Genomic DNA, 22,655 nt, shown 5'->3' with positions numbered 1-22,655 from the left:
GCTTAATTCAAATTCTAAATTCGACAATAGGATTGTAGTGTAACTGCATGTGGATGTTGTCAGCCATCACATGCTAAGATCATCTGAGGGTTGTGTGCTCCATTTTCTGAAGTGAATCCATTATAGGATGTGTTTGGGGAGGGTGCAGGCTAATGCAAGGCCAGAGAAACTAACAAAACAGCATTTTAAACAATGTGAAGAGTGGCCAGACTCTGGAGTCAGCAATGTAATGCACTGTCAGCCTGGATCAATATAGTCTTTTGTTATGCTGGCCAGAACTGCCATCTTTTTTTTTTTTATATAACCCCCCAAATGAGCAAAAAAAGGAGAAGATAGTGGAATGGGGGCCCAAATGGGAGGGGAGAGAAGATGGCGGTCATAATGGTAAATACGAAAGAGACGTGAACGGCAAAGGTTTATTTTGATAATTAACCGCAGGAGATCAGCCCAATCAGTGGCTGCCATGTACAAAACATCTGCTTGATATAATGACCGGAGATAGAAAAGCGAAAGCAGATAAGGAAGTGATTAGCTAATGGCTGATCCATTAGTGAGGTCCTTGACTCAATCATAACTTCTCATAACACATAAACCCATCCAGATGAGAAATGTGATGAACGACTCACAATCTAATGCACAGCTTGCACTTTACTGTGGAAACATTTTGTTTCTGTCCAGATCAGCTGGATGCGTGCCGCCCTTCCCCCTCCCAGCCTCTCCCAAAACGATCCCATCTCAATGTCCGCTCAGATCAGACACAGGATTACGACCAGCTCAGCCTGGTTTCAGTCTGACAGCTCTGTGGGGATCTATACGGTTAAATTAAGCCGGCAAATGTGCATGGGAAAAAACGCAATAGGCCACACCCATGTGCGGATCAAAAGTCAACAGACATGTACACTCAACCCGTGATATGTCTTTAAAAACCATGCAATCTCAGTATCCAAGTTGTGACATTATTTTCAAAATACTTAAGCATGAAATAAGAGTTACAAAGTTAAATGCACAAAAACATTTATTAAAAACTCACTGTGATACAAAGCTCCGCGTTCACGAGAGCCTCACTGCAGTCCAGCTGTAGCAACAGATAGCGCCTCTAAATGCGACTGCGTACAAGTGATAACACAAACTCACACGTCCCTCTCCCTCCCCGATCCTCTCTATCATTTGTCTTAGTCTGTTGCTTCTGAATCCAAATGAATACGGCAGACCAGCAGCACTCTGGAATGTTCCCCTCTTATTCCCATGCGCTCGTTCATTGAGCAGTGAGCACAGCTCTTCAGTAACTGCCTCTCACATTCCCAACACATGATGACACAGGCAAAGTCCAACCTCTCGCCCTCCTGCAATACAGTGGCCATTTATGATTTATGAACAGGCAACCATTATAAGAGCTTTAGACATGTTGAAAACCATTTCATGTTCTTGAGGTTTGTGTAATAAAAACAACCATCTTTGCTGTTGTACAACCATTATGGTCAGAACCACAACGCCACAAACCAAAAAAGGGAAGTATGAGCAGTCAATGGAATTAAAAAAAAAAAAGATTTTAGAAATGCACAATATATGTATTTACAATATTTTGGGATCACTTTGGTTATGAATATTAGTGATTTTTAAAAAATGTATTGGTTTTAGTGCTGTCACAATACTGGAATTCTGATATATCATCTTGAAAAATATCGATATTCATTAGCATTTCTCATCTCATAATTTTTGTCCATTCATTGAAATTCTTGGCAATCAATATTTTAAGCTTCAAAAAGTACATGACACATTGTAAAAGTAATCCATATGAATCTAGCAATTTAATCTAAGCCTTCTGAAGAGACATGGTCGTTTATATGATGAACAGATTTTAATTTAGGCTTTTATTCACATATAAATGAGTAATGACATATAATATAATGAGTCAGCATTCTGACGTAGAACCTGGAAGCGCTGAACATAAACAGTACAGGAGAATGACAACGAAGAGAAGATATTGTTAAATAAAGTCGTTATTTTTGTTTTGTTTTTGCGCACAAAAAGCATTCTCGTCGCTTCATAAAATTAAGGTTTAACCACTGCAGTCACGTCGACTATTTTAACGATGTTTTTAGTACCTTTCTGGACCTTGAAAGTGGTGGTTAAATTGCTGTCTATGGAGGAGTCAGACAGCTCTCGGATTTCATCAAAAATATCTTAATTTGTGTTTTCCGAAGATGAACAAAGGTCTTACGGGTGTGGAACGACAATGAGGGTGAGTAATGACAGAATTTTCATTTTTGGGTGAACTAACCCTTTAACATCAGTGCATCTCCTAACTAAATGTTTGCAGCCTTCAAGATCCTTTTTGACCATTTAAGGATATTCCCACTCCACCCAGACAATCAGGACTCTCTAATAGCAACAAGGCCCCTATTCGCACTCTCCTGACAATGAGGTTGTCCTCTGATAGACATTCTTAAGATTCTCTCAGAGAAGAGATTGGATATTAATAACCACAAGCCTGAAGGTGACACAGATTTCCAAAGCAGTATCCAGAAAACAGTGATGGTGAGTGAGACTGAACTATTAATCAGGTAAAACTAGAACACCAAAGTGAGTCAAGCATAAGGTTACACTGCTAAGACAACAAGATTCTTATCAGATCACAAGGTGACAGAAAAAAAAAAAATGCAGTGATGTAATAAGACACCCATTTCCTCAAGCATTCATTTTTCATAACATGGATGGATCCCATACTCGAAACATCAGTGTTCAGCAAGAGTGAAGCACTTATCATTAAACGCACTCCCACTATCAAGCTGGGAATATGGAGAACTAAGTGAGGTCACGCTGAAAGCCTGGAAGTTTCTATGGTAACACATCTGTATCTGAGGGGCGCTGACATCTGAATGGGAGGATGCAGGCCTAAGGAATTCAGAGGAAACGGGTGGGATGTCTCTAAGGATTTAGCTTGGCTAATAGTAAGTGTTCGAAGAGTCCAAAAAGCTGAAATAAAAGCAGTTTTGCATGGATATAGAGAGATGCCCGTATTATTTAAAGGGTTAGTTCACCAAAAAAATTAAATTTCTGTCATTAATTACTCACCCTCATGTCATTCCAAACCTGTAAGACCTTGTGCACAAAAAGTATTCTCATTGCTTCATACCGCTGTAGTCACATGGACTATTTTAACGATGTCTTTAATATCTTTCTGGGTCTTCCAATTTGTTATGAAGTTGCTGTGTATAGGGAGATCAGAAAGCTCTCGGATTTCATCAAAAACATCTTAATTTGTGTTCCGAAGATGAACAAAGGTCTTACTTATTTGGAACGACATGAGGGTGAGTAATTAATGACAGAAATTTCATTTTTTGGGTGAACTAGCCCTTTAAATAATATGGGTATCTCTGTGTATCTCCATGCAAAACTGCTATTATTTCAGCTTTTTGGATTCTTCGAAACAGTTACTATTAGCCAAACTAAATCCTTGGAAACATCCCACACGTTTCCTCTAAATTCCTTAGGCCTGAATCCTGTTAACTCATTTCAAAAAGGCTACTTTATTGATTGAGATCTGAAAGCTCCATGAACCCAGAGAATGAAGATGCACTCAAATTGAGCCCACCCTAAGCATGCAATATTTATGATTATAGATAATATTTATGAATATATTGAGCTGCAGGAAAAAAAAAGGTACACTGCAGCCTTTCATCACAGCTGCCAGGGATCAAAACATCACACGCAGGCGGATTTCATGAGATTTAATCCGTGCCAGCATGTCAACTAGGCTAAATCATGCAGAACACACCCACGCAAACCATGCAACAAACAAACAAAACCTGAAATAAATCAGCACTTCCATGCATTAAATGTAAAAATGCACCCACAGACCTTACAAATTCATAATATCCTATCCTGTTACTTACTTTAAGCCCAGGTACTATATGCAATGATGTTTCTTAAGATGAAGATGGGTGCATGAGTACGCAGAAAACAAAAGCTCACTTTCACTGCATTTGTCTAACCATCTCCTCTCCTCTCGCTGCAGTGCTGACAAAAGCATCAGCGCTGCAGTGACGGGCCTGTGTGGGGAGACAGCCAAGGTACAGCCCAGCCTATGCGTCTCACTTTTTAAGAGAATAAGGAAAAAAACGCTTACTTTCTTCCTTCCTACACTGACAATGCAAACACTTTCAGTTTATTTTCTCATGGCTACTACACAGCAAATCAGGGCAGAACACAAAAGACACCAACACAATCTCAAGGCAATTCGTAACTATTTTACATTTTGCCAAATTAGTGGCTCGTATGAATTCGTATAATCTCATTCGTACATTTTCACATAACCTGCTTACGGTCCTGTGACAGGTATGACTGGGTGGGGTTAGGGGTGGACCTTCATGTTTACTTTTTCCTAATAATCATACGTTTTCAAATTCATATGAAATTGCCATAAAATAGTTACGTTTTCCTGTGAGATCAGGTTGGAGATGCAAACTTGCGTATTTTTACCTTCAGTTTGGGTTTAAGAAACTTGGACATGGTAACAGATGTCTCAGGGGTGGGCTACAAGGCCTAATGTAAAACAACATTATTGGTTAAACATTTAGATTGGTTAGGCTAATAAAAATGGAACTGGGAAAATGCACATGAACCATTTAATATATTGTGAAATCACTGGTTATGTGAGCCAAAGTAGAGCATGCAGTATTATAGCAGCTCATGCAATGCAATAACACATCACAGACCACAGGAAAGTGGCCATTTGATACATATCAAAGTGACAACATAGACATGAATACGAAATAAGGGTGTCCCTTAGAGCTTTAGAACACTTCAGGTTTGTGTTACACCAGGATGCAACCTGAAACCAGAACAATGGCACAACACACAGCCTTTGGTCTGCTTTCTATCATGTACAGCCTTAAAATACACCATCCTAAGCCAACGATGTTTAAATGTGCACCAATAATGTGATTATTTCCAATAACCAGAGTAAGGACTTAATCGAGGAAGTTGTTTACACAAGCAAACCTTTTCACTCTCGTTTACATGCAATTTTTATTATTCTGATTACTCTCCAAGAATTGTGGTTATTTTTACCACCATTATTCACATACTGGCCAAGCTCTTCCAGCACACAGATTTGTTCGCCAGTTCTTTGGTATCCAGCCTCAGTCATTTTTTTCGGTGACGCACCTAAAAATGTCTCCATTTCAATGTTTTCGACCATCAGAATCTTGACGTGCAACATTTGCAACATGACTTCGGTTTCTTCAGCACCCCAAAAATGCACATGCGCACTTTGGTCAGAGTGGAATAAACGTGATTAAAGTGTTTACATGCCTGATTAAAATACGGCACGTTTTACTCCAATTATGGTTGCTACAATTATGAGCGTAATCACATCAATTTGATTCGATCAGTCGAAGTATAATCTCATTATAATTACATTATGAGGGTGCATGTAAACATAGTCAGTGACTGGTCACTTAGTAATAATCTGCATCATTATGGACACAAAGCTGCTATGAATTTAATAATCAAGTATTTTTTCCAGTGGCACTCTAATGACCTGCTCAAAATCTCTCTCTAATAGTCATAAGGAAATGCAAAAATATTCAGGACTGGTTTAACGTCTCTAAAATATGGAGGTGTCAAACAACTGTTTACCTCATTTATTTTCAAAAACAGAAATTCTAAAGCATCCACAGACAAAGTATGGGACCCTGACACTTGGGAGAGGACAACTAAAATAGTTACACAGCTGCACTTGCAAATGCAACGCGTCCCAGAGGACACCCCCACCCACCCTTACGTAGACCCTGCATGTTATGAGTTACGTTATGAGACAGGAGACCACACCCTTTGAAAGATTCTCAACAATTTCAACATGCATGCCATCAGCCTTTGAGGAAACAGGATGGGGAGTACAATGAACACTGTTATTTTTTTCTACTGGACTGTCTACACTGTTAAAAGTGCTAAATTCCAGACGCCGACAGGCAGTGCAAGATTATTTCATAATGCGTAATTTCACTAAGGCACCAGGTCTGAAAATAGAAAATAGGCCTCAAGTGCTGATTAAGTGCAACTAAAAACCTGACTTGAAAAGTCATATTATTGGTGGAGATTGACCGATATATGACAATTTTTAGATAACCATTACACCAAAATCATTACACCAAAACAACCAATAACCAAATATCAGTTCAAAAAAATACAGATCAAACCAATCATCAGTCTATCTCTACATATTATAATGAATAAAGGGCCCAGTGTGAAACTATGAATGTTGTACAGTTTATAAGCAATGCATGCTAATGTCTGAACACAAAAACATTCATCCTTTTGGCTTCAGGGGCTTTTTCATTTGCGCAGCAGGGCTGTTGGCATATCAGCAGTTGGCGTGCATATTAAGTCAGTGTTTCAACCATAAAAGTCTATGAATTCAAAAAGCAACGGTACAAATCGTTAAAACCTTGCAGGCGTGTTCAGAGGTTGAAATATTTTTCCAAACACTTTGCATAAGACAATGAAGTACAGAATTTAATATACTGACAATATATTAATATATTTGCCTGCTTATATGCATTCACACGGTTTAGCCAGATAAGTGCAATTTTAAAATATCTGACTTTACTTCTAAGAGTTTATATAGCATAATTTAGTTTATTAATAATGATAATTCAAACATTGTTATTATTAGCTGTTTGCCAACATTCACATTTTTATAGAAAATTAACCATCATCTACTCAAAAACACACAGCTATGGATAAGTATGCAGCTGTGTTTATAATAAACACTGTTCATGTAAGAAGACCATCAGAAAATAATAAAAGCCAAGCAAAAGCCCAGGCCTCATTTCAAAGCATTAATCCAATGACAGACCGAGAAAGAAACAGGCGCTGGGCGGATCCTCTATAGCCTGAATGTATATGTCTATACATTTACGCTAACCCAATGAAAATATACAAATTGCGTGTTCTGTATCGGTAGAACAAGGTACTTCGTCGAAATTAATGTCTTTGTTTGGAAGAGCGTTTGGAATTGGAGGAGATTGCTGGTTTCTGTACAAATGCCTTGCATATAAACCTAATTAATATAATTAAATCAGGTTTTTATTTAATAATTTAAAACGTCCCTACATAGTCCTATAGATTTAAACGAATCTTGCTGCACATTGTACTATATTCGTGTAAAATGTTTAATTTATAATCTAGCCGTGAATATAGGTTAGCTCTGCAGCTAACGACTGCATTTAGGCAGGGCAATGAAAGATTGTCTGAGAAAACGTATTTAACTCGTGATGTTCGCACAACAATGTAATAACTGTATATTTACAGCACAATGAGAGAATTGTGCTGTTCTATATAACATTAAACAGATGAAAATGGTCGCTGAAACGCCCAGCACGGCCCGCAGCATAGCAAACGCGACATAAACCAAACCATTATTTTAGTTTACAATAAAACGTCCTGGAATTGTGCGTTGTTTATAAAAATGCACAATTTTACAACTGAAATTTTGTGTATTAGCCTACCTTGCTGGAGGATTTGCTGTTTTTCTGAGACTGGGTGGCAACGGGTGGCGACCTCAACGAATGAAATAGCAGCGTAGACCGAGCGATCGTACTTGACGAGCTGCGCGAGACAGTGACATCATGCACTGCAGCAACTAGCCGAACGCTGACGGAAAATGCCGAAGCCCCATAGTGCTCCCCTTCCAGTCTGATTAGATACAATTTAAAATTTTCAAAGCCCTGTGTTCTATATTAAACAAAATACACATGTATAATAAATTTATATTTTATAGTCATAGATATGACAGATATAAAAGTTGATTTTTTTTTTCTGAAAGTCAGGTTTGCATATCTGATCAATGTCATTTGGTGAATTTCCTGACTGTAATTAATTTAATTGATTATGCATCTTTTTTTAATTCCTGGCACTGCAGTACTGCAGTACTGGTCTGGAAAATGCTGCCATAATAAATTTGGTCTATGGTTTCTGCTGTATCACAGTGCCTTGGCACATCAATAAAATTTGTGAGAAATGGCTATAAATAAAACAAGGACAACAATCAAAAAAATCCAAGATCCATTAGTTTCTGAGGCAAAACAGCTATGTATTTGGTCAGAAGTGAGGACAGATGACAGTTTTCTTTCCTGTCTAAAGAACAATGTTCAAGTAGAACCTCATGGAAGCGAGTAGCTACTATCGGTATTAAAGGAGAAAATTTTGTCAATATAATTATATTTCAAGGAGGAAAACAGAGAACAACATTCAAAAGAGCCAGAAATATCATAAAGAAGGTTTTGGTAGAGGCAAGGAGTGCTTTGGCTTGTAAAAAGAAATTGTAATGACACACAATCATTAAGAATACATGTTTGAAATTAAATTCAACCTCTTTTTTCAAAGGCCTATTCAAACAGAATCTTTTGCAACCTTATAAATTGCAAATCGCTCAAGTCTTCCTGTAAAGTCGTTCAAGGTGGTGCCCGGTTTCTTTCAAGGCCCAATTTTGCCTATTGTTTTGGAGACAAATGCTGTTTAACAGTCATTCTTGGACCAATTGTTTCTAAAAAGGCTTTTTAAGCATGTTAATGTCATGAATATGTGTGAAACTAGAGGGAGGGTACAGAGAATTTAGCAAGGAGGAGCAATGTATGTATAGTTGCAAAATCTGCCTTAAGAAAAACAACTCCAAGAAATGTAACATTTAAATAAAATGTTAACAATAAGAGAAATCATTAAAGAGTCTCAATAAAAAGTTTAAATCAATTTAGGCTAATTTATTAGGCCTATTTAAATTTAGGATGACAGTAAGTTAAAGGGTTAGTTCACCCAAAAATGAAAATAATGTAATTTAGTACTCATCCTCATGCCGTTCCACACCCGTAAGACCTTCGTTTATCTTCGGAACACAAATTAAGATATTTCTGTTGAAATCAGTGAGGCCTGCATAGCCAGCAATTACATTTCCTCTCTCAAGATCCATTAATGTACTAAAAACATATTTAAATCAGTTCATGTGAGCACAGTGGTTCAATAATAATATTATAAAGCGACGAGAATAAACAAAATAATAAAATAAAAAATAAATAAAATAAAAACAAAATAACGATTTCAAAAACTGCTTCATGAAGCTTCGGAGCGTTATGAATCTTTTGTGTCGAATCAGCGGTTCGGAGCGCCAAAGTCACGTGATTTCAGCAGTTTGGCGGTTTGACACGCGATCCGAATCATGATTCGACAAAAAAGATTCATAACGCTCCGAAGCTTAATGAAGCATTGTTTTGAAATTGGCCATCACTATATAAGTCGTTATTTTGTTTTTTTGGTGCACCAAAAATATTCTCGTTGCTTTATAATATTAATATTGAACCACTGTACTCACATGAACTGATTTAAATATGTTTTTAGTACATTAATGGATCTTGAGAGAGGAAATGTCATTGCTGGCTATGCAGGCCTCACTGATCCATCGGATTTCAACAGAAGTATCTTAATTTGCGTTCCGAAAATGAATGAAGGTCTTACAGGTGTGGAACGACATGAGGGTGAGTAATAAATGATATTATTTTCATTTTTGGGTGAACTAACCCTTTAAAACTAAGATAAGTTTCCCTAGCTGAAAAATAACCCATAGTATAGGCCTATATTAGGCTACTTTACATGCTACTTGATTTGTAAAAATATATAGCCTAGAAGTTTTAACGTTTTTAACTATTTTGCTGGTTTGTGGTTCCTAAATGCTGCTGAAAAAAAACAAAAAAAACCAAAAAAAAAACCTACAGCCATTATGTAAATAAAACACAAATGTCTCTCTCTGTTCAAGGGTTTTGTGTAAATCGCCCATTAACACCTTCATGAACGAGAACCATGAATAGACACACCGTGTATAAAGCACGCGATTCCTCAACAGGCCTTCATTACTCTGGTCTCTGTACTTCAGCTACCGTCAGAGTTGAGGAGATGCCATCGTGTGATTTCTGCGGATACGGACCGGATGAGAATATCGTCTCATTCTACAAGTAAGTTTGTGATTAGGTTGTCTGATGGTAAAACAAAACCTTTCATTTACTGATTATCCTGTTTCTCTCAGATTCCCATTACAAGAAGAGCATCGCCGCCATTGGATAGTGAATATGGGGAGGGACGCTGAATGGACGCCATCTAACTCCTCATTTTTGTGCTCCGCGCATTTCACTCCGGATTGTTTTGAATCTGGATCTTCGCGTTTACACTCAGACGCGATTCCGACTGTATTTAATTTTACACAGACCACGGTAAGTCTATCTATGAAGTACAGACTTTGGGTAATTAAGTAATTTATAGGTTTAATTGACTGAAATATTGTGACAACTAGCCCCGGCCTTCCCTGTGTGTAATATTCTATCCATACAGCATATTCTACAAACGAGTTTTAACAAACTATATACACTTATATACACAAGTTATAACACTTTTTGTGTTTCAGAATCAGGTTCTAAAGGACACTGAAAATATCCTTCCACACCAAGGACCACCTGAATCATTGGACTTATCCAGATCACCCTGCTGTGACTCTTTTAAACATCTGCAGGCAACAGAAAGAAATTACCATCTGAAATTAGCTGCTGCTCAGCTTCAGCTAAAAGAGTACAAAAAGAATCTAGCGGAAGAGTCACGGAAAGCAACGCAATGGCAGAAGAGAGCAATAGTTTTGCAGAGTGCAATTAGAGCAATGAAACAAAGGGGGTCAATACCTGCAACAAGAAAAACATCTACACCTAAAACTAATAATTTGGACTGAAATCATTTGGACTTTGAGGATTACGCAGAGAAACAAATTATATTTTGGTTTGGTTGCAACTGCATTAGAATCAGTTTTCTTCAATCACACAATGTGGGATACTGAAGCATCTTTCGAAAGACTTTATACACGTCAGTACAGAATAATACATTTGATATGTATATAAAATATTCTTACCAATTAAAAAATACATGTACCATTGCATTTCATATAAGCACAAACAACAGTGAAGCATTATGGTTTTGTTGTTTTTACATGATGGTACATCAGATAAACAAAACAAAAAGACAAGTGCAAGTGCAAGTATGACTTTAAACAACAAAAAAGATGAATAATTACAGTAATGTAAAAATGTATAGCACCAATAAACATTACTGGAATTCTATGCTCTCAGCCTACTGAAGACAAAAATTCAACATCAATCTTGACACAAAAGATGCTTTATATTGTTTTAATATAGAAAGATTCACATAATGGCCCTGCTATAAACAAAAACAACTTTGGCTAAAAAAATAAAATGAGAAATCCTGAGTTTGTTGTCATTTTGTCTCTTAAACCAATTCAAGTACTAAGAAAATTCAGATTTGAGTAGGTGATCATGTTTTAAATGGGATTTTGTGGATATAAGAGATTATACTGTGCCTCTCACAACCATCATCATACTGTAGATACTGATATTATTTAAACTAAAAGCAATTAGATAGTACAGAGGGTCAGATGCAAATTGTATGTATTATAACCAGATAAAAAGTATAAGATCAAACAAGACTAAATCCATAATAGCCATATTACTGTAAGTGCAGAAAAACCTTCATTATTGCCTTGTAAATTAAGGAAGAAGAGTTTTGTATGAAGATAATAGCTTGAAGTCTGTTTATTGCATAACGACCACCTTGAGACAGGGCAAAATATGAAAAGACAAGAATTTGTCCATAAGACCACACTTCTCATTCTAGGATGGATATGTAATACTAAAGATAATTCTTAGTACTCACCAGAATGACCATGTCCAATAAATAAGACTTTTAAGAGTAAAGTACAATGCACAGCAAAGTCAAGAGGTCATCAGTTGTGACAAGTAGACTAATACATGTCAGTCCATGTAAAGGAAGTCTTAAAATACACCTGCAAGAGTTTTCAGATTGGTGAAGGCGTGCGGAACGAGGACCCAGTGAGAGCAGGATCTCCAAACACATTGACGTAAGAAGATTTTAGGAACTGGACATAGTTCTGGAGGCTGCGGTTTGTGCTGTCGGACTGCTCCAGTCTGTCCTTGACGTCTTGTAAACGGCTCTGGTACCTCCGTTCAGCCTGAGAAAGTTCATGGATGTTTTAAAGAATTTGACAAAAATATTTGAAAGAAATTCACAAATGGAGAAATTTAACTGACCTCCTCTTTGGCTCGTTGTAGCTGATTCAGTTCAGTTTTTATTCTGCTCAGGTGAGTCTCTAGGTCGACAATTTTGGACTGTGTAACACGCTCTTTAGAGGCTGCTCGCTCCCTGGTGTGGGTGACCTGTCAATCAGCAGGGAATCTTCAATGAAACAAATAAAAGCTTTGCAAGATGAAAACAGAGATAATTGAATCCATGAGTTCGTGGCAGTTGGGGCCAGACCTGCCGACGAGCATCGTCCAGGGCCTCCTCCAGCTGTCGAGTCAGAATACTGCACTCCCGAGACTTTTCTTCCAGACGCACCTGGTTGCTATGAATAGTCTCTTCACGTTTTGAAATCACCTGGATGAGGTCTCGATTTTGTGAGTTAACCTCCTCTAGCTTCCTGTTGACAATGTGGGATAAAGCATGTTAAAGGGAAATGAAAATTCTGACATTATTTACTCACCCTCATCTTGTTCCAAACCTGTATGACTTTCTTCTTTGGATCATAAAAGAAGATTTTGGGAATGTTGGGAACCAAACAACATTGGAACCAAAGAAAGTCATACAGTTTTGGAATGACATGAGTGACAGAACTATCCATTTAAGAGATGAAAATACTTTAAACTGAATGACAGACAATTAACGAGGGATAAAAGGAAGAAGTGACAGACCGCTCAAGGCCCTCTGCTTTGTGCTGAAGCTGCTTGTTTTCTTCCAGTAACAACATGTTCTTGTGTCTCAACATCTCTGCCAGACTTCCCTGTTGCTCCACCTACACACAATCCACCAGAGAAAACAAAAATTTATATCAATAAAAACATCATTTTTGTACTACTGAAGATCACTAGAAATAAAATTGTCTGTTACAGTTTGTTTTTACTATTACTTAATTTTTTATTGAAAAAAATAACACCAAAACACAAAAATTGTGGGAAAAAAAAAAAAACTTAAGCTAACCATATTCTACCTTTTTGAAGCAACTCATATTGCCCCACTTATGTTAGTAAAGGTTTCTTACAACAAAAACTTCATAATTTAGCTATACACAATCATTTTCCACCCTTTCCACTGACCCTTTAGAATCAAACGGGCTCTTCTTCCTACTGTACCTTCAATACTTCTGTATGTAAATTTTACAACCTCTGTTAGGAACGGCTAACCTATTTGCATATGAAATAAGAAACAACGGCCCTTCCAAGTTGCTGAATACTGAATAGCCATTGATATGGTAAATGTAAGCAGTCACATGCAGTGTTGAGGAAAGTAACTTTTAAAAGTAATGTTACAATATTGCATTACTCTCTAAAAAAGTAACTTATTACTAGTTACTTTTTATGCAAGATAATCTTATTTTACTTTTGCGTACTTTTGCCCAGTAAAGCATTCAACAACATAGCCTTCATTTTCTTTTAAAAACAAATTTAGAATATTGTTATATTCTGACCACTTAGAATATTTCCTGACCCCTAGAGCTACATGCCAAACAAAAGATCTCTTAACATTACTGTTTATATTACCTACTGTACAATTCTTTTTATTTTAAGTTGAAAGTTATGCGTTTTTTACTTTTTTCTGTTCCCGTGCATGCATGAGTGTGCATGTCTAAATGACAACGTTATGGCAAAGAGAGAAAATATTAAATCAGTAGTTTAAAAAAAAAAAAAATGTTTAAGCAAATTAATTAAACCATAAAGTAAAATGCATTACTTAAAAAAAAAAAAAAAAGTTAACTTAAATATTGTGTAAATTCATAAAGTAATGAGTTACTTTACTTGTTACATCTACAACTAATCTAATTACGTAATGCACATTACATGTAATGCATAACCCCCAACACTGGTCACATGTGCTCATAGTAGTGTTGTCAATACTATGAAGAACTTTTGTAGCTTTTTGTAAGACATTTTTGTTGCACCACCACCAATGTTCTTCCAGTGTCTTTCCTGAAATTATTGGCCGTCTTTTTAATATTAAATGCAAACTACATTCAAGGACTTATGCTGAACAAACACACCTTAATACGTAGCTCTGAGAGGGAGGTGCTGAGCTCTGTGTTTCTTCTCTCTTGCAAACGCTCTTTCTCGTGAGCTTCCTGCAACTGGAGTTCGGCATGTCTTAGAGCTTCAGGAAGGGGCTCCAGTTCCGCCAGACGACCGTGGAGCTGCTTCCTGACCTGCTGGATCTCCTGGTCTAGCTCATCTCTTACAGTCTGAGCTTCACTTTCAGCCACCTGCAGGCGTGCAGAGTACTCGTCTGCTTCGGCACGCGTCTTCTGAACCTATGAATTCAAAGAAACAGAGCAGAGTTTATAGACGGACACACACACCCAAAAAAAAAAAAAAACGCACACCAAAAACAGACACATACACAGAGTAGAATTAAACAACTGTTTTGTGTCCAAATTTGGATATTTACAAGATATTTACAATTTAAAATAATTGTTTTCTATTTTAATATGTTTGAAAATGTACTTTATTCCTGTGATGACAACGCTGAATTTTCAGCATCATTACTCCAATCATAAGGATCACACAATCCTTCAGAAATCATTGTAATATGCTAATTTGATGCTCAATTATGAACAATTATTATTAGTGCTCAGTTATTAATAGTGATTCTTAATATTATGAATGTTGAAAAGTTTTTTTGCTGCTTAATATTTCTGTGGATTCTGTGGAAACCATGAGATATATATATATATATATATATATATATATAAGTTTATTTTTCTAGGATTCTTTGATGATTAGAAAGTTCAAAAGAACAGCATTTATTTGAAATAGAAATCTACTGTCACTTTTGATCAATTTAATGTTTCCTTGTTGAATAGAAGTATTAATTAATTAATTTATTTATTTTTTAAATCTTACCCCAAAATTTTTGAAGTGTACCACGGTTTACACAAAAATTAAGCACTAAGAACTGTTTTAAACATTGATAATAATAATAAATGTTTTCTTGAGCAAATTAGCATATTAGAATGATTTCTGAAGGATCATGTGACACTGACGACTGGAGTAATGATGCTGAAAATTCAGCTTTGCCATCATAAGAATAAATTACATTTTAAAATATACTGAAATAGAAAACAGTTCCTTTAAATTATAATATTTCACAATATTACTGTTTTTACTCTATTTTTGATCAAATAAATGCAGACTTGGTAAGGATCACACCTGGGCTTTATAGCTGTCCACCAAGCTCTCGTACTGTTTCACGGAAACTTTGACCTGCTGGACCTCAGACTGGGACAATGACAACTTCTCTTCCAAGGCAGACAAAGTGGCCTGCACAAGCACAACAGTTCAGCTTTCATTTATATTAATTTGTCATATTCATTATAAAGGCATGAGGACAACTGAGGGATTATGGGTAAAATGAGACTGGCAATCAACTGGAGAAAAAAAAAAAAAAAAAAGAACAAATCAGATTTGTACATACAGCTGCAAATGGACAAACCTTAAGGCTCTGGTTCTCCAGGCGTATAGTAGTGCTCTCGGTATTGAGCTCATGAAGGCGATCTAAGAGTCCTTCTCTCTCAGTTCGGGCTTTCTCTTCCTGCCCATGCAACTGTTCTGTCAGGTCTGTAATACGGCTAAAAGAACACAAGAATAGTTTGTGTGGCTTTTAACAATTTTTTTTTTACCTTGTTTACAATTATTCATAATTAGGATTTGCATAATCATACAAGGGACACAAATCCCTGCTGACCTGTTCAACAATGTGATCTCCATCTCTAACTGTCCTTTGTCCTTCATCTCTTTTGCGTGGCGACTGCTCCAGTTCTCTGCAGCTGACACAGCATCTGCCAACTGTGATTCCTGAGAAAAGATAAATTATTTCATATTTTTATATTATATATTGGCATAGAAAAATAAAACAAAATCTACAAGAACTTTTAAAAGTTTGCAGTCAGTGAGATTTTTTTGTTTTTGAAAGAAGTCTCTTTTGCTCACCAAGAATGCATTTATTTGATCAAAAATACAGTAAAAATTGTAATATTGAGAAATATTACAATTTAATAGAACTATTTTTATTTAAAAAGCTGTATTTTCAGCATCATCACTCCAGTCTTCAGTGTCACATGATCCTTCATAAATCATTCTTACATGCTGATTTGCTCAAGAAACATTTTGTATGATCAATGTTGAAAACAGTTGTGCTGCTTAATATTTTTGTGGAAACCATGATACATTTTTTTTTTTTCAAGATGATTTTTAATAGAAAGTTCAAAAGAACAGCATTTATTTCAAATAAAATCTTTTGTAATATTATATATTTCCCTCTTGATTAATTTAATGCATACTTGTTAAATAAAAGTATTCATTTCTTTAAAAATTCTTCCATTTCCAGAGTAACAAATTAACCAGAAGTGATGTCAGATGCGATTGTTTTCTGCAGGATACCACTGTTTGAAACATTTATCATAGCAAATTGTAATTTTAAAAACCTGGTAGCAGTATGAATTAAGCTCACTCCACTCACTATCTCCATGAGCTGGGCGCTGAGCTGTCCCACAGTGTCTTCACTGCGCTGGGCCCGCTGTTTCTGTGCCCTCGTGGCTTTCTTTAGGGCGTCCTTGTCAGCCTCCGCTTGCTGCCTGAGGTCTCGCAACTGATTCTGCAGGTGATCTACCTCCCCCTGCTGCTGGCTGATGGATCGCTCTAGATTCTGAACCAATTGGATTTTATACATTTTATATATTATTTATGCCGCATTATATATATGAAGACAATATTTGAAATCCTCTAGACATGTCTTGTAGAATAAACACTATAAAATAAGACAGTGGTAGATGTTGCTTAAATACTAATGATGCTGTATGCTTTACCCTGATCTGAACATTAAGGCGGCTATTCTCTGCCTCTTTATTGCGTAGTTGACCCTGAAGATGTGCTCGGGTGGACTCCAAAACTTTGGAGAGTTCACTGGTGGTCTTTGCACTCTCCTGTTACAATGGGAAATGATAAGGGCTCGCAAATTGAAATGAATTTCCTTATTGTCATTGTATGCGTACAACTCTCATTCACCCGCCAAGGAAAAAATAAAAGACAGTATCATGTCTAAAACATTCTAGAAAATAATATAGTTTACCTTTTCACTCTCTAACAAGGAAGTGAGCTGGTTGACCTCTCTCTCTTTGTCTTGAAGCTTTACAAGAATACGCTGGTAGACAGAAGAGTTCAGCGTTAAAACTAAGAAATCAAAAATAGCGCAGAAATAGGGGCATGACGAGACCTTGTGCCACGAGATTAAAATGTGACGAGATTTCTCATTTAGGTGAAAAGCCTTCTCGTGATATTGCCATGACAGAGTGTGATGGTGAAAATAGGATAGAATATGCAACCTCTACATTTACATTACTCCTCCACTGTCTTTTTGCTTTTTGTAGAAATAAAAACCATTTAATTTAGTTGGATAACGGTCTCTTCAATCTCATCCAGCTCATCCAACACGAGCTGCAGAGTCATACGTAGTGTAGCAGGAATCAGAGTTCACTGATCACGTGACGAGAGTAAGTGACGAGATGACTGACAAGACCATGGCGGAAGATTTGTAGCACAATTATGTCTTATCTTGTAAAATGTGCACTCAGCACCGCCGCTCCCTATTCACAGAGTACATGCTTTCGCGAAATCAAAAGTAAAACGCGAGTGCACATTCAAACGAGATTTCAATACCCTGCATTTTGAAAGCAGCCCCCTGATGAAAATGCAAATATCTCTCAATATGAAAGCTATCTTGTGTGGGTAGTTGTAACCATCTCTCAGCTCTGTATAAGTTTGAATATTAAGAGTTCTTTGTTATGGTTGCACATATTGTTTGCACTACGACTAATAGAAAACGTATTCATTTTTATTGATTTCTATGATCAGTTTGTGGAAAGGAGTTCAATTAAGAGAAGGTCAAAAGTTGTTGAAACTCATAAATCATGTACAGTTCTAAGTTCTGAAGAGGCTTGTATGAAATCATACAGGAGAGAAGCCAGTCAGTTGAGTTTGTGGCAAAACCTTTTACAGTGCTTGAGTATTGTTGTCTTATACTGCATATGATAATTTATACTCAGAAAGTCTAACTGAAATGACAATTACAAGATGATTGGTTAAACAATTTCAAATGCAAATGTTCTCGTGAACTCTATCTCGTGAGCTAACTGTCTCGTCACACTCCTACCCAGCATACTTTATGCAAACAACACCAACCGAATTGTCTTCTTCCACATCAGAAAGTCTTTTCAAAAGCGTATCTTTCTGCTCCAAGAGTCTTAGTGACTCCATCTGTTACAAAACAAGTAGTAAAGGTTAATAAACTTTACAGTTTTTTGTACAGTGAAATGTAACTGTCAAATAATAATATACTTTGAATTTACTTGTTAGAGGCAAAGCCGTACCTCTCGACTATGTTGTTCTCTCAGAAGATGTCTGAGGGCTCTGTTAGTGCTCTCAAAAGTCTCCAGTTTCTGCAGCAAGAGCTCCTTCTGTCGGGTCAAGAGTGTTGAGTCTGATCCTGACATCTTTTTCTCCTGTACAAATATATAAACAAAATATTTTTAAAGCATATCTGATATTGTACATGATACTGTACAGTATGTTTCAAAATGGTTTCTGTAGAGAAAAATCCACCCAGAACTGTTCTTAAAGGTGTATTTTGCTCACACTCACACTTCTGGACATATGGCTGACTGTTTCACGGAGAGCCGACACCTGCTTGGCGGCTGCACTGCTGTCCATCTCTGCTTCCAGCAGCTTTCTGAGTAGAACATCTTTGTCTAGCTGCATACTGTCCCTTTCTAGTCTAGACCAGAAGAAATTATTCAAATTATATTTGAAAGCTGTTATACGTAATAACAAAATGTTTAAACGGCAATGTTTTCATCATACCTCCCAAAATCATTCTCCACCAGCATCTTCTCCATGGACTCCCGTAGGCGGGAGTTCTCCTGTTCTGTGGCCTCCAGCTCCCGGGCGACCTCTGCAAGCTCCTCCTCCTGCTCAGCAATGACACGCTGCGATACGCTCAACCTCTCCGACTGACGCTCTAGCAGCTGCTCCTTCTTACGAAGCTCTACCTGCAAACACAAACATCACCATCTGCTTTTTTTGTTTGCATGGGTGTTTGAATGATTCAATGACAAATGCATTTTTTAACAGTCACTTGTCGCCACCTGGTGGCGTAACAATGTAATCGATACAATTGTTATTTGAAGCGGCAAGTTACTTTCAAAAAGTGATTTGCTTGCTTCCATAGACATCAGTGTTTATCTTCGAATTATAAACTTTTATTCCAGTACTTCTGTGTAATATGATAATATAATATAATATGAATTTTTGTAATACAGAAATAACGATACTGTGTGGTTGAAAAGACTGTTTGTGAAGCTGTTTCATACTTATACATGATAGCTGCTCTCTCTGGCTCAGCGCCAGTGCCAATGCAGATCTGAATGTTCCGGTGTGATTTTGTCAAAGGTTTAATAGACACTGGCGAATCGTTTTCATTTAGAAATGAGATTGCGTGGGTATTTGAATCAAGATCGCAATCTTTTAACGATTAATCGTGCAGCTCTAATTTACACACACACACACACACACACACAAAACCAATCAATAGTTTGGGGTCAGAGGTCAAGATTTTTTGGAAAGAAATGAACACTTATTTTGCAAGGCCGCATTAAATTGATCAAAAGTGAAAGACACAATGTTAAAAAAGATTTCTATTTCAAATAAATTCTCTTCTATTAAACTTTCTTTTCACCAAAGAATCTAGAAAAAAATGTTTCCACAAAAAAATTAAGCTGCAAACTTTAGAAAATGTACAATTAGAATAATAGAAAATGTATATTGAGCACCAAATCAGCATATTAGAATGATTTCTGAAGGATCATGTGACACTGAAGACTGAAGTAATGATGCTAAAAATTCAACATTACTTTTGTAAGTATATAAAAACAAACCATTTATTTTTAATTGCAATAATATTTCACAATATTACTGTTTTACTGTATTTTTGATCAAAAAAATGCAGCCTTGGCTGCCATTAGAGACTTCTTTTAAAAACATTAAAAATCTTACCAACCCCAAACTGTACGGTAGTTCAGGTATAATGTAATTTTTTTCTCTCAAAAAGAAAAGAATGACAAACAAATTTTTTTATTTTTCCAATCTCTCTATTCTCACCTCATTTTTCAGAGAGCTGACCTCTGTCATCAGGCTGTCAATCTTCCTCTCATACTGATTGATGCGTCCATGCAGTGCTTCTTCCTCATCAGTGGAAAGATCTTCAATTCGGAGAGGAGACTGAGAGCGTTCAGGTTCCTGTGGAGGCGTTATCTCTAGACGATGACTTGGTCCCTAAAATACATAAACATTATAACATCTAAAATAACAAAATGGTTTTCTTCTGCAAAATACATTAAAAAAAAAAACTACACTCACAGCAGTGTGAAATATTTTAAATGAATTGTGCACAAGCACAAATGGGAATGTATATGTAATATTTGACTGACCTCCCACTTATATGAGGCCTCTCGAGTTGAGACCTTGCCAGGTGGGATCCATGGGACCCTCGTCTTTACCTTAGCAGTAGGATGCAAGCCACTTTTTGTCTTAACCTGGAACATAAAAGACATACAAGGTGCATGATGGGTCTTATGGAACTTTGGATGCTTTCTCAGTTGCACACCTCTTTGGACTTGTGTTATAATAATAATTACTATAAATTGAAGTGTATTTTCAGGATGGGTATCAATGCACAGGCTACAAGATGATGCTATACCTGGGCTGTCTTGGTAGGGCTGCATTTTGTGCTCTTCTTCACATGCACGTGCACAGGCGTGGTCTCGTTCACATGCACGTGCAGAGGTGGGGAGGATGAGCTTGTTCTTGATTTTTTCTGCATAAAAAAGATAAATAACAATAATAAGGCAACATACAATCCTGCACATCAGGTCAACTATCCATATGTATGAAAAGCATTGTTGTATTTATTAACATATATGCCAGATTTGATCATATTTTAATTAAGAGGCTGCACGTAATATTTGTACTTTTAAAAATGCATGTTAAAAAAAAAAAAAAAAAAAAACGTACAAATATATATAGCCTATATATTGTAAAATAAAATTAAAAAAAAAAAAAAAAAAAACTAAATAAAAAAATATTTATCTTTAAATTCATCGGGTCTTTGTTTATGGATCAGGAACATATGGTTGAAGTATCATTTTACTGGTCACACATCTTCAGGTCATGTTTCAGAGTACAGTACTCAAGACTATCAGAGGTAAACCGAGACTACCACAACAGACCTTCTTACAATCATGACTGACATCTGGGCTAATGTAAAGATGACAGCAAATTCAATATACTAAAGTATCTATATGTACATAACCATATAGCACCATCAATGGATTCAGAAGTGAATGAACGCCAAATAGAACACTGAGCTGATAAGGAAGCAGAAGCTAGCTTTCACAGAGCGTAAAAACAATGACACCGAAACAGAAATGAAATAGAAATCATGAATAAAACAGAGAAGCTGCAAATACAGCAGGATAATTGTCCATACATCGGGAGAACTATAGTTTGTCTACAATACAAGTCGTTAAATCATGAAGTAAAACGTATTTATTTGCAAACCATCTTACCATGCGAAACTACAAACATTCAAACGTCGATATGGGTAAAATGTACATAAAAATAGTTGCGAGCTACTTCAGTTTTCTTGTCATCCCAGAGTCTTCAAACCATTTTCCGGTGGGTAATCAGTCTCTCATTTGATTGGCTGATTCAAAAGGTTTCGTAGCCAGTGCGTGATCGTGATTGGAGGAAATCGCCTGACCTTGCTCAACTTTATGTAGTACGCTGTCTATAGCAACGGTGTCCCTAGAAACCAAGCCTAACAAAGGCCCAAGCTACAGTTGTTGTCAAGCATAACAAGGATACCATTCCCGTGATAATCTTTGGCGAACAGACAATAAACTACAAACATGTCTTGGAAGTGCTATCTATTATTTTGTTTCTGTGTCCGTTAATAAACTGACGCTGGAGAGCTCACAACAGCGTCAACATGAGAAAACGAGAAGTAGCCTGGAAGTAGCCCAATGTCTGTGAGAGTTGGCTTTCAAAATAAAAGCGTTGAAAATAGGAAGAGGAATGGTTTATAATATTTATTATTTATTTTATTTTTATATGTAAAATGAAAACTGATTGATATTGTTTAAAGGAATAGATATTTAAATAAAAACCAATGAATTTTAAAGTGAAAATTAAAATCCACAGTAAAACATATCAGTAAAACAAACTGTTCCTAAAAGATCTAGGTATCGTTCAGTGTTGTTGTTTTTTCTTTTGACTATATGTTTTCCGCAATATAAATAATGCTCATTTCACATTATTGGCATGAACGGAATCAAGGCTTGCTGACTGGAATCTTGAGCAGATTGTTTCAAAATAAAAGTCACGCATTATTTATTTTTTATTTTTTTATTTTGCACTTGTCTTTGAAAGTTT

At 36.5% G+C, this 22,655-nt stretch overlaps 3 protein-coding genes across 10 annotated transcripts in view; 1 reads left to right on the top strand and 2 right to left on the bottom strand.

Annotated features, from left to right (window-relative positions):
* LOC127503221 (spectrin alpha chain, non-erythrocytic 1) overlaps positions 1–7,671 on the bottom strand; it is a 35,760-nt gene extending 28,089 nt beyond the window's left edge. For all 6 annotated transcript variants that reach the window (XM_051876750.1, XM_051876751.1, XM_051876753.1 and 3 more), the window contains exon 1: positions 7,515–7,671. The gene's annotated coding sequence lies outside the window, so the exon portion shown is untranslated. The remainder of the gene's footprint in view (positions 1–7,514) is intronic.
* Positions 7,672–9,433: 1,762 nt separating this feature from the next.
* Positions 9,434–10,769, top strand: LOC127504167 (THAP domain-containing protein 2-like). The gene is made up of 3 exons (XM_051878669.1): positions 9,434–10,007; positions 10,079–10,262; positions 10,454–10,769. The coding sequence occupies exons 1-3, from the start codon at positions 9,856–9,858 to the stop codon at positions 10,766–10,768; spliced, it is 651 nt and encodes a 216-aa protein (XP_051734629.1). The 5' UTR covers positions 9,434–9,855; the 3' UTR covers position 10,769.
* Positions 10,770–10,875: 106 nt separating this feature from the next.
* Positions 10,876–22,241, bottom strand: LOC127504165 (outer dense fiber protein 2-like). Of its 3 annotated transcripts, XM_051878666.1 has the most exons (19): positions 21,791–22,241; positions 20,923–21,039; positions 20,654–20,758; positions 20,325–20,498; positions 19,029–19,216; positions 18,804–18,942; positions 18,539–18,670; positions 18,351–18,425; positions 17,242–17,313; positions 16,979–17,095; positions 16,633–16,818; positions 15,859–15,968; positions 15,607–15,742; positions 15,324–15,434; positions 14,162–14,425; positions 12,819–12,919; positions 12,385–12,547; positions 12,159–12,284; positions 10,876–12,079 (listed from the first exon to the last, which is right to left on the bottom strand). In XM_051878666.1, the coding sequence occupies exons 1-19, from the start codon at positions 21,791–21,793 to the stop codon at positions 11,906–11,908; spliced, it is 2,493 nt and encodes an 830-aa protein (XP_051734626.1). In that variant the 5' UTR covers positions 21,794–22,241; the 3' UTR covers positions 10,876–11,905. The 3 variants fall into 3 exon arrangements, with proteins under 3 accessions (XP_051734626.1, XP_051734625.1, XP_051734628.1); XM_051878665.1 differs by lacking the exon at positions 21,791–22,241 and having other exon boundaries at positions 20,923–21,045; XM_051878668.1 differs by lacking the exon at positions 21,791–22,241 and having other exon boundaries at positions 18,810–18,942; positions 20,923–21,045.
* Positions 22,242–22,655: the final 414 nt, after the last annotated feature.

The sequence above is a fragment of the Ctenopharyngodon idella genome, chromosome 21 (genome assembly GCF_019924925.1).
Source record: "Ctenopharyngodon idella isolate HZGC_01 chromosome 21, HZGC01, whole genome shotgun sequence".
NCBI classification, from domain to species: Eukaryota; Metazoa; Chordata; class Actinopteri; order Cypriniformes; family Xenocyprididae; genus Ctenopharyngodon; species Ctenopharyngodon idella.
Note: the sequence above shows the minus strand (reverse complement) of the source record. Positions and strands in the feature narration are given on the sequence as shown.

Bases quoted from the DNA above. Each gene is read 5' to 3' on its own strand.
- LOC127504167 (XM_051878669.1), top strand. From the start codon at position 9,856: ATGAATAGACACACCGTGTATAAAGCACGCGATTCCTCAACAGGCCTT. The intron at 10,008-10,078 runs GTAAGTTTGTGA...TGTTTCTCTCAG, and splicing joins AATATCGTCTCATTCTACAA to ATTCCCATTACAAGAAGAGC. The intron at 10,263-10,453 runs GTAAGTCTATCT...TTTGTGTTTCAG, and splicing joins TTAATTTTACACAGACCACG to AATCAGGTTCTAAAGGACAC.
- LOC127504165 (XM_051878665.1), bottom strand. From the start codon at position 21,045: ATGCAGAAAAAATCAAGAACAAGCTCATCCTCCCCACCTCTGCACGTG. The intron at 18,426-18,538 runs GTACGGCTTTGC...GTTTTGTAACAG, and splicing joins GAGAACAACATAGTCGAGAG to ATGGAGTCACTAAGACTCTT. The intron at 15,969-16,632 runs GTGAGTGGAGTG...ATCTTTTCTCAG, and splicing joins GCGCCCAGCTCATGGAGATA to GAATCACAGTTGGCAGATGC.